This window comes from Pieris rapae, chromosome 2, assembly GCF_905147795.1.
Source record: "Pieris rapae chromosome 2, ilPieRapa1.1, whole genome shotgun sequence".
NCBI lineage: Eukaryota > Metazoa > Arthropoda > Insecta > Lepidoptera > Pieridae > Pieris > Pieris rapae.
Window position 1 is genome coordinate 1190097 of NC_059510.1, and position 12598 is coordinate 1202694.

At 34.8% G+C, this 12598-nt stretch overlaps 1 protein-coding gene across 1 annotated transcript in view; it reads right to left on the reverse strand.

The window, feature by feature from the left end:
• LOC110995601 (disintegrin and metalloproteinase domain-containing protein 10) overlaps positions 1–12598 on the reverse strand; it is an 87580-nt gene that overhangs the window by 4874 nt on the left and 70108 nt on the right. The window contains exons 7-13 of the mRNA XM_022262850.2: positions 11398–11562; positions 4581–4752; positions 3294–3505; positions 2404–2638; positions 1661–1778; positions 803–972; positions 71–333 (exon numbers count right to left, since the gene is read on the reverse strand). Coding sequence (XP_022118542.2) covers positions 71–333; positions 803–972; positions 1661–1778; positions 2404–2638; positions 3294–3505; positions 4581–4752; positions 11398–11562 — 1335 coding nt within the window. The remainder of the gene's footprint in view (positions 1–70; positions 334–802; positions 973–1660; positions 1779–2403; positions 2639–3293; positions 3506–4580; positions 4753–11397; positions 11563–12598) is intronic.

Sequence of the window (12598 nt, forward strand, 5' to 3'; positions counted from 1 at the left end):
TTCTGCGTCACATGCATTACATTTCACAATAAGTAGACCAGAGAGAAAGAGAGAGAGAGAGTTTTCATACCTGGAAATTGTCACACGGCGATCCAGGTCTCAAACTGATGCCCTCACTGGGCAGACCCACTTGCTTCGCGAAGTCTGCCGTACTGCGACAGGAGTCCGGCTCCGGCCCCGTCTGACACGCGAGTTGGCACAAGGCCCTGCGGTTGACAACTGCCGTGACCCCATCCCCGATTTTGGTGGGAGACGAGGAAAGGAAGCACTCCTTCATGTTCCACGCGAGACACATGGAACCGCTGCAATCGCCCTTTATGCATAGCTGAGTACCTGGAATCATTTTTGACAGTGAGAAGAAGTATAGTGACGCTACAATCTCTTTAGGTCTGGGCATCAGATGTCAGTATCATTTTCATTATCATGTGTCAATCTAAGCAAAGATAAGTAAGTGATCAGCCTCCTGTGCCTGACATACGCTGTCGACTTTTTGGGTCCAAGACATGTCGGTTTCCACATAATGTGTTCCTTCACCGTTCGAGCGAATGTTCAACGCGCACATAAAAAGAAAGTCCAAGGTGCACAGTCAGGGATCGAACCTACGACTTAGACCAATACTTCTTTGCATTTCTTAAATGATATATTTTTAATTCCAAAAAACACACTTTAAGCACTTGGAAAGTGAAGAACTCCAAAAAAATGTTTAGAATTTTGAGGAAAATCCTGGGAATTGCTAGCTTCGAACATAATAAAGCAGTAGTATATCATAAGTTAGAGAAGTAAACTTCTAATTGGAACTCACCATTATTACACTTGGTATGATCAGGCAAAGACCTGGGGTTGGGACAGTCAGCGGAGCGTCCGGAGCAGTAGGACGCGTGGCTGCACTCCGTCGCTTCACGACACGTCTGATTGCGGAAGGCCAACACGAACTGACAGGTCTGCGCGTGACAGCACGGGCCTTGGGACGGGCTGGGGAGAAATATCTCATTGAAGTGCCATTCGAGAACGATCATAATTTTCTTTAGATTTGAGAAAGGTATGCTGCATGGGGTTATAGAATTGTTTTATTAAAGCATTGACTATTTATTAATCACCAATGTTTAAAATAAAAGATCTAATATACTCTAATTTTTATTCCGTAGAATTCTGACAGATATCATTTTTTGACATGTCAGAGATTACAAACCTTTTTGGCCGAACATTTTCCAATTTCAATACGAGTTTGAATATCTGCATTTTATTTGTTAGTGAATGTATTCATTTTATTAAGTGCGGTGCTCCATAGTACGTGGTGGTACGGCGAGTGATAATTACGTCACTTTTCATTACAAACAGTAAATAACGCACCGGTAAAGATTAAATTTTTTTTAAGGTTTACAAATCCTGGAATTAGTAGGCAGTGATACCAGCTAAATAACAAAAATAAATAAAAATACATATTTGTTATTTTTATATTAGGCCACTTGAGTACATAAATATTTATTTACCTTTTTGTAGATAAGGTAAATAATATTGTAGATAAGGATAATAAAAAAATACTTTAATATTTTTTTTGCCCACAAAGAACTTTTTAATACTCATAAAATGTCAGAATTCTACGGAATGAAAAATCAGAGTTTAGTTGGTTTTTTCTTTAATATAAGAAACTCTTTAATACCTGCACTGCGTGTTGGCCCGTCTCTGACAGCCCTTAGCCGACGAGTTCCGCTCAAGGTCATATGTGCTCACTTGTCGAGGATAACAGCAACGGTCCTTACACTCGATTTCGTCATAACCTAGAGAACACGAATGGAACTATTATAAAAAAAACATTTTATTGCAGTGTTTAATATATTATGTAATTCGACAAAACTTCTACTGAGCAGTGTTGATTTCAACGTGCAACTCTCGTTGGCTGAGTTTCATCATCGGATGTCGAGGCAGAATACGAAATTCCACCCGTATCACCTTGGCGACCTTCCTTCCACAACTAAGAATTTTAGGGCAGTTTGCCACGCACCACCACTTTGTGGAACTAGTTTTCCATTGAAGTAATCATAGCAACCAACACGTATTTCCAATTCCACTAAGGGTCCTTCAAAAGAGCGTACTATTTTTAAAGGCCGGAACCACACTCGTGAGCCCTGTGGCATTGAGTGTCCATGGGCGGTGGTATAAGCAATGAAATAATCGATTCCCGGCCCCACCAATAGTCTTTTCTTTTTATGTGCACATTTTACACCCGCTCGTATCTTGAAAACATCGAGAGAAAACCGGCATGGCCCAAACAGTTTTCAGCGGTTCACATAAGGTTGATCACCTTCCTGTTAGAAATGATCAATGAATCTGATACATATTAATAAAATCAACAGTTCTATAGAAAAATATACGACTCGTTAAAATTACTAAACGCTAACTCACCACAATCACACTCCTCTCCGACCTCGACAATCTTATTGCCGCAGAACGCTCCAGCGCTTTCCTTTAGACAGTCCCTTTTCCTTCCATCCCTGACAGCGTCCAATACAGCGCTGATGTTGCTGACAGAGCAGGTTGAAAACCTGCTATTGTTGGGCCTGTCACCAGAGGTCGCGGATGCGAACATAATGAAATTCCCTTGCTGGCCTCCAGGACGACAATCTGACGGGTAGTCATGCTGCAAAATTGTTTTTCACTTTGTATATATCATATAAAAATCCTTTTTAGAAGGTTAGACTTATTAGTTTTAGGTTAGGCTATATTGTAATGCACCATGACTTAGTGAAGATACATGTATAAAAAAACTTTGTATATATCTATATATAATAAAGGACGACTATTGCTATAGAAAGGGCGCGCGCCATCTTGACTTTTCGACATTGCGTTCGGGGGAACGCGTCAGATTTCTTTTTGCAGGATTAGATAAAGCATAGTGGTTAATACCCGTTGGACCGAGTTGGATCTAAGAGATTGGTGCCTTGAACCCGCTGATCATCATAATTTAGGCTTAAGTGGAAATAACTTAAAATTTAATATTGTACCATCTATCTATCACATGTAATCCAGATCACGCCCACTTTTTTTTCGTGGGGAAATGCGTTACGCATACCCCCCGCGGCACGGTTGCCTGGTGGTGAAGGGTTATGTGGGACCCGCCAATGTGCATACCCACTAAAACCCCACGGCGCCACCAACAATCTCTCTGGTTTCGCTACAAAATATCACGCCCACTGATGACGATGCTATCAAAAGGAAACTAAGAAAGTTTATGTGTCAAATTAAAATTTTTTCACTATAAGATTTTTCCAATCAAAAAGGTATAAAAATCTTACCGGCGATCCAAAATTGTGTCCAATCTCGTGTGCCAACGTAAGCTGGCTGACCTTAGGCGGCACCCTGCTGTTGTAGTTGACGAATGTGATGATACCAGTGTTGAGTGACCTCTTGGTGCTTTGGTATAGACCCCCAGTGGTTTCGGTGTAGGTTTTGTATTTCTCGCAGATGCCCCCAGAGGCGCCACTTGCGCTCGCTACCCAGGCCAGACCTAAGGAATTAAATGAGGTATTAGAAATATTTTTTTCCACGTTGTTAGTTCTAGGCCTCAGATTTGCATCTGTTTCATGATCATTTGTTAATCTAATAGGCGAGTACTTGATCAGTCTGTGCCTGACATACGCTGTCGACTTTTTGGGTTTCATACTGGGTTTCGTCCCGATGTTTCTGAGCGAATGTTAAATACCCACATTAGAATTGCACGTTCAAGCTAATAGGCCTACATGCATAAAATATTACTTATTTATTTTCCCTTTGTTTAAGTTGTTTCCAACGACTTAATAATATGTGGATAAGAAAAAATATGATAGGACTACAGCTAAGTAGTAAGTAAAGTAAAGTAGTTGATTTCAGATGGGACCGGAAAATTTAACAAAAACTACGCAGTTTGCACATCCCCGTAACAAGTACGATATGTTGTTTTCGATATATTTCTCATTAAAGGATGATAATTCTGAAATAGAGATATCTTCTGTGTTATTAGTTTAAATTAATCTAAAATCAACGTGTGACTCATAGAAGTATGCGTCGAAGCAATTATCTTGCATTACCTAAAATACGGCAAAGGTTACCTACGAAGACGCACAACTGTATAATAAACTACCCGCAGATATAAAAAAAATAACTTTTCAATTCATTCAAATTGATTACAAGATTATAGACAAAATTACTTTGAAATTTATTTCTTAAAATTACTTTTAATTCATTTTTCTTTGGTTACTTTTAAGTTTATTGCATGCACGGCTATCGTTTTATTGTGATTATCATAAGAACGACTATATTATATATTATTACTTTTATACTATTCTAAGTATTATTCTCATGTAAGTGGCATTTTTGTCTCTTTTGAGAAAAAATGTATTTAAACCTATTATTATTTTTTTGTATGAAAAAGGGCAGACGGCAAATACGTCTCACTCGATATTAAGTAATCCTGTCCATGGATATTTCCAGAAGGCTCAAGAACATTGTCGGAATTTGAGATGAAGCACGCTCATTTCTTAAGTATTTTTTAGGTTAGAAATTCAATGATTTCTGGTGCCGTGTCCGAATTTAGCATAACATACCCAGAGTTCCACCAGTGAAGTCCCGATAAGTGAACATATAGGCCAGGCAGAAGTCTTCATGATTGCCCAGCGAGTGGAGATTCAGAAAATTTGACACATCAATATTCTCCCAGCAGAACTGGTTCGTTTCCGTCGCGAACGGGTGTTTCTTGCACGCAGAGTCATCGTCGATCTGGTAGAAAACATTTATTTATGAAGAACATTCTTCAAAATATATTGTAACATACATGAGTCATACAAACATGAGTCATACATGAGTCATACAAAACAAGATGGCGCTGGTCTGTAAACAATAGCTCCGTGTATTTTATTGTTTATAAATAGTTTCATTGCATTATTTCAATCAAAAAGTTAATCAGTGAAGTTTGTAAAAGTTATCTTTGTGATGGTAATATTAAACAAGTACTTCTTTATGAAACAGTGACAATATTAACAATAAAATGTTTGGCCCCTAACATTTTACATAAAACCATATTTTGCTTAAAAATACAATTCCCAATCAATTTACAAACTTAAAAAGTGACAACCTTACCGGTGAAGTGCTACAAACTAGTAAACTGCAATAAAAGTGAAGAAACTTAAAAATTAAGTGAATCCTTTGTTCTTCGATGTGACTCACGTCAGTTGAATTCTAACGTTTTTTCAACGCAATTTACACAAATATAAATATAATAGTTAACTTCGAAGCATACGTAATAGGCCTGTTGGCTAATGGTACTATCGACTTACCTCAGATACATAGGTTACTATTACGTGTCCTGGTTCGAATCACGTCGGTTCAAGCCAAACGTCTGTTAATCATATTTTCATTTTTTTTTTTTTTTTTAATAATGGAAAACGACTATGTTACCAAAAGAAGAAAGCAAAGAAGATCTATTGAATCACTTAACATTTCATCTAGTTCTGCTCAATCAAACTATGACTTTTCTGATCCAAGAAGTTTACCAGAAATATCTACGAGAGGTTTAGATGAACATTACGAATTACTGGAGCAAATAAAAAAATTAAAATTAGAATTAGATTCAGCACATCAAAAAATTAAGAACCTATCACTTGAAAATTCCACCAAAAGCCTTGAAATTATACAACAGAAGGAAACTATAAATAAACTAAAACAAAATTATTCTTCACCTTCCAATAATATTACTGCCAACACATTACCACAAAAGCAAAACCAAGAAAATGCAGAATCCGCCTGCAGTCACTGCCCTTCCAAATATAAAGAACTTAAAAAGCGCAGTATACAAGAATTCCCACCAAATATTGAAAACCACAATCAGAATATTAGGGAGCTGCCAATAGATGTCACTATAAGAACAACAAAATCAGATATTCAAAACGACAATGTCAAGACGGTAAATGGTCAAGCAATAGAAAATCAACCCAAAATAATAATATTTGGGGATCAGCAAGCTTGTGGCTTAACACATAAACTAATAAAATCAAGATCAAATATGCAAAAGGAAAATTACAAAATAACTTCGTTTATAAAGCCCAATGCTACTAGTGCACAGATTCTTAGTAGCTGTATTGGTGAGATTAATAAGTCCATAATTAAGCCCAAGGACATTGTAATGTTGGTAATAGGTGCAAATGATAAACGGCCTTATGCCTTCATCGCACAATTGTGTAATGTGCTATACCTACTGCGACAGCAAAAGGTGTTTATAACAAATGTACAGTATAATACTCACTTAAATGTAAAATTAATTAACTTTCATTTAGAATCTATAATATCTAATTATAAATATTGCCACTACTTAAAAATACGCCACTCGAAATACGATAAAAACACACCCTATTCTCATACAAAACACCTCTTCAATTTATGTGATAAGATAAACGCGGAAATCGAGTACATTCGATATTATACACAGCATAAGACAAATCTCAACAATAAATCCATCCATAGTCACACAAACTCAACTCGCACTGTACAATTAAAAATAACAAATTTTTTTAAAATGCCAAGTACCAATATTATAAATAAAAACCAGCCTTCCGGTGAGAATTTTTTTCGTTGCAACTAATAAGCAAAATAAATTAAGACTCATCCATCAAAATATAGCAGGGTTGCTTAACAAACAAGATCTGATTAATATAGCCATCATAGACCTGCAAAGAAATTTAGGAAATGTAGACATCATATGTTTCACAGAAACTTTTATTAAACAAGGTAGTGAATCCAACGTTAAGATAAATAATTATAGATTAGTCTCTTCATTTTCTCGGCCTAACCAACGCCGAGGAGGTTCGTGCGTCTTAATAAAAAACAATTTAAAATACAAGGAAATTTGTTACCCTAGACTCGCAATACCTCTTCAATTCGAATTTTGTGGCGTTGAAATAAGTAAATACAACTTAATAATAATATGTATTTACCGGACTCCTAAGTTAGATGTAACACCTTTTTTATATAATTTAGAACAACTTTTAAGTAACCTATGCAGGAAACGCAACAAAAAACTAATATTATGTGGAGACTGGAACATTGATATTTTAAAAAATGATAAAAATTCCCGAGAACTTATCTCTATTCTTCAAAATAATAATTTACAAAATCATATAAAGCGCCCAACACGTAAAAACGCCTGCTTAGACTTAATAGCAAGTAACATAAATGACACACAAGCGAGCCTCCACTACTTGGCACTTTCAGACCATGAGACCGCACAATCGCTGACTTTTACACTCGAAGAAAACGAAAACTTGAAAGATATCCCAAAGTACTGGTATATATACAGACGAGAACTCAATAGAGAAAACACTAATACATTTATGAGGTGTCTATCAAGCCTTACCTTCTCGGACGTATACAGCTCCACAACAACAAATGAAGCATTCGACAACTTCCATGACACTATAACATTATTTTACAATTTGTGCTTTCCGATCTTAAAAATCAAAAATACATTCAAGCCTATCAAAAATAGATTCTTTACTAAAGCGCTAAAAAAATGTTGTATAAGAAAAAGAACGTTATACCTAAAATATCATTTAAATAAGCACAATAAAAAACAAAATAAGTCTGCATATAATAAATACTCATCTATCTTAAAAAAATGTATACATAAATCCCATCAACTTAATAATGCAGAATACATAAATTCCGCAAAAAACAAAACTAGAGCAGCCTGGAATGTAATTAAAACTAATACACGAGACATGACATTTAATTCAGGAATAGAAGCAATTAATATCGATAACAAAACATATGAATCACCGCATGAAATATGCAACTTTTTTAATGACTATTTTACCTCACTGCCTACTAAAAATAAAACAAACAATTTGCCAGAAGCTAAAATCCCTCTAAACCATAAAAGTATTTTTCTTTCCCCCATAAATAACACGGATATACTAAAAATTATTACATCGTTGAAAAATACAAAATCTACAGGATACGATAATTTAGATACCAAAACAATTAAATCATGCGCATTATACCTACTTGATCCACTGACATACATAATTAATCTATCGATAGTAGAAGGGATCTTTCCTGAAAAACTAAAAATATCAATTATCAAACCATTACATAAAAAAGGAGCAAAAACACAAATGACTAATTATAGACCAATAACTTTAATTCCCATATTATCTAAAATTTTCGAAAAAGTCATGTATAATAAAATAGAGAATTTCTTTTTATCATACGATATTCTAAAAAAAGAACAATTTGGCTTCAGGAAAAATCGTTCCACTACCCTTGCGTGCTTTACCCTAGTTAAACAAATTACTGAATGCTTAAATCATAAAATGCTTGTAGGTTGCATCTTTTTAGACATGACAAAGGCTTTTGACTTTGTATGCCATGAAAGACTTTTAAAAAAATTAGAATGCTACGGAATAAGAGGTAATGCCTATAACTGGGTGAAAAGTTACCTTGAAAATAGAATGCAATATGTGGAAATAACAAAGATTTGTAAACTAAAACAAAAAACCTATAGATCCAACTATAAGAAAAATGAGTACGGAACACCTCAGGGCAGTATTTTGGCCCCACTACTTTTTCTAACATACATAAATGACCTCCCAGATGCTATACACCAGAACTGTATACTATTTGCTGATGACACTACACTTATAATAAAAGGCAAAAACGACCAAGATTTAAAAAACAACTTAATTAAATCTCTAGACGACGCCATCAACTGGATGAATTCAAATAACCTACAAATAAACATGACCAAAACTAACATAATTCATTTTCAGACATATAACTCTAAAACACTAATAGACGTACAATATAAACACAATAAACTGGACATAATGAACGAGTGTGTATTTTTAGGTATAACGATAGATAAATTTTGTAATTGGAAATCACATATTGAAAAATTACAGAACAAAATAGACCGTTTTGTTTTTGTGTTAAAACGACTAAGAGAAACTGTTAACCATGCTGCGGTATTAGCTGCTTATCATGCATATATTGCATCTATAATTAGATATGGAATTATAATTTGGGGAAATTCAGTCGAAGTGAATAGGGTATTTAAGGCCCAAAAAAAATGTATTAGAGCAATTTGTGGAGCAAATTGCATCGATAGTTGCGTGCCTCTATTTAAGAGACTCAAAGTGTTATCTCTTCCATGTATTTATATATTAGAAATGTCCCTGTTCGTACACAGAAATATACATATTTTTAAATCGAATGTAGTAAGTAGTAGACATGGGGAGAAATTGGCTGTGCCAAAAATAAATTTAGAATTATTTCGGAAAAACGCCTTCTGTATGGCAATTAAAATTTACAATAGATTACCGAAAGAACTTAAAGATCTTCCGACAAGAATCTTTAAAAAGCGACTTAGTGCATTACTTTTAGAAAAAACGTACTACTCAATAAACGATTATTTGTGTGAGACATGGTAATTTATATAAATTTAATTATGTATAATAATTGACTTAATTGATATGAATCTGACTAATAATGTAAAATCTAAACTAAGATAAATTTGCGCGCCACTGTGTGTGGCAGAATATGCGAACGACTGACAATTGTACCACCTTGACATTTTATACCATATTCGTGCAATAAATAAATTATTATTATTATTATTATTATAATCTAACGCTAAAAGTTATGTTATATGTTTTATTCTCGTTTCTGATAATTAAACGCTTATATGAGGAAAATGAGAAACCTGAATATTTTCTATATAACGCGTTATATGCAAGAACACTCCGCGTTATAGGTAATTAGGTAGGAGTTGACTGTTCGGTTTTCCGGAATAAAAACTTTATAGATTGCTCTGTGAAATTTTCTCTATCCAGAACAACCTCATCTTAATGTCATGAGTTTTTAATTAACAAATAGAAAATCAGGGTTACAGGGCTGAAAATGAAGGCCTGTATGTATTTTCATATGCAGCATTATAAAAAAAAAACAAAAAAAAAATCTAAAAAAAAAACTTTTTCGGGGTGGAATAGCTCCATTACTTAGGGTTTCGAAGGATTAGTAGCCGATTGTCTGACTTACTGAATGTGCATAAAAAGTTTACAACAATTTTTTTTACAAACAATTGAATCTGAAACAATATACTTTTTTGGTCGTCACGTATGCTTGGATGTATGAGTATACGTAATACACAATTACCAGAAACATCGAATACATAACATTATAAATTCAGTTAAAAATTATATGTACCAGATATCGATCTGCCCAGCAATGTAGGACAGAGCACGGGTTAACGTTTAATCTCATTTCCTAGCGCTTTCTCCGGCTTCATTTATCACTTTTGCCACAATGAATATCACTTTTCAATAATAACAGTTTCATCTGTATTAGAAATAAAGATATTGCGAACGGACTTAGGCTTTTGGGAAAGATTTAGACTTTGGGTTCACGAATTTCACATTCGCACAAAGTTCTCCGACATAATAATATTGAGGAAAGCGCTTGAGGACGGATTTAGAAACCAAAGTTAGCGCTAACAACTTTGAATTTTAGGATAAGTCTTGATTTATGTATTTTTATTTACTGGCTCGATAGACGCTGCTGCGGTCTCTGACAGAATGACCAGCGCTGTGGAACACTCTGCTCCTCAGCATAATGCTGAGCCATAACCAATTAGGACCACAGCACACACGCATTACAGACTTAAAACGTACCTTATTCTTTAAAAAAAATTGTAATCTCGTTAATTTATTTTCTTTGATTATTGTTAGTGTGTTTCTGTGTGTTATGTTTTTGTCTATACACCAGATTGGTTGCCTGGAAGTGATCTCTCAAAAGCGATACTACCGCCAGTTGCTATTATTTTCATTAAAATTAAAAAATCAACTGTATTATAATATTTCTCCTTTTAGCAAAACAAACAATTTGTTTATGCATACATACATATGTATTTCTACACATATATACGTAATCCATGGCCAAAATTATATTATAAGTGGCTAAGCCTAATAAAATTATTACTTCCATTGAAATTGTTTTTTTTAGAATAAGGTGCAAATGGGCAGGAGGCTCACCTGATGTTATGTACCGCCGCCCATGGACACTGTCAATGCCAGAGGGCTCGCAAGTGCGTTGCCGGCCTTTTAAGAATTAGTACCCTCATTTCTTTAAGGACCCTAAGTCGAATTGATCGGAAAATACTTCAGTGTAAATCATTGGCGCCACAATTTTTTTTAGCTGTGAGCCTCAGTTTTTTGTATCTATTGCTGTTCAAGCCGGTTTCATCGCGATGTTTTCCTTCACCATTCGAGCTAATTCTAAATGCGCACTTCGAAAGAAAGTCCATTGATGCACAGCCGGGGATCGAACCTACGACCTCAGGGAAGGGGGTCGTACACTGAAGGTCAAACCGCTCACCTTTATCCTTTGAACTTCAAATTGAATATTCCTATGCTCGCGTCGTCCGTCAAACTTTGTGTCCCGGTAGATGTAGTTGACAGCTGTCACATGATGAGAGATGAGGGAGAGGATCTCTTCGCGTGTCTTCATGTCTATCTCATTCTTCTTGCTACGGTCGAGATGCTGGAACATTTATTTTTTTATTACTATTACAGCTAAATTCAGTTATATATAACAAAAACCAAAGATGGAAAACATGTATACAACAAAATATTTACGGAAGGAAAAAAGTACTAAAAATTATAAAATACATTTAAGTAATACCCAATTCGAGTGTACCACTCATGATGCAGGTTATGTTAGTGAAATTATAAGCGACGAAATTATACACAATGACGTCCTACCCTGAAACGCGCTTACTATATATAAACATATGTATATTAGGTAGGAGAAACTATTCACTCTTAATCACAGTAGTTATGAACGTCAAAACATTTGTGTTTGTCTAATTTTATTGCCAGTTCTCAAATCAAGAGCGTAGGACGCACGAAAAAATTTCATTTTTAATCACCAACTATTTTATTTACACGATACTTGTATCATTAATTTAAAAAAAAAACTTGGCGATTAAAAAGAGTGGCGGACAGTTTATTGCCAGTTCTTCTCTTCCGTTCTACGCCCTTGATTTGAGAACTGGCAATAAATGTAAAATTAGAGTCATTTAATGTATATTTCTTTTTTTTTTGACGTTCATAAGTATACATTATGTTACCTACATGAATAAATGATTTTTGTTTGTTTGTTTAAATCTGTATAAACTGCCCAGACTTATTATTATTACATCTTACGCCACAAGATATGAAATGAAAACTAATTGTAAAAAACGTTCAGACACCAATATGACGATATAGGTGCACGTGGGTAGTGAGAACAAAACGAATACACATTATCTGTCTGTGACCGACATATACTTTGCCATTACGTGTGTGTTTAGCACGTTTCAACGAATCATACCGTAAATTAGGCGAAACATGCAAATTTTAATATTTAAAAATCAAGGTTAATGATTCGAAAGGAAGCAATCTGTGTTATTCATTTAATTTACATAAAAAGTACAGAATATGGTATAATAGCTTACTAAACATCATTTTTTGAATTGAGCCTACGTTTAGGTGATGAATATCATTTTAACTGTGAAAGAATTTTTTAAGCCGATCCA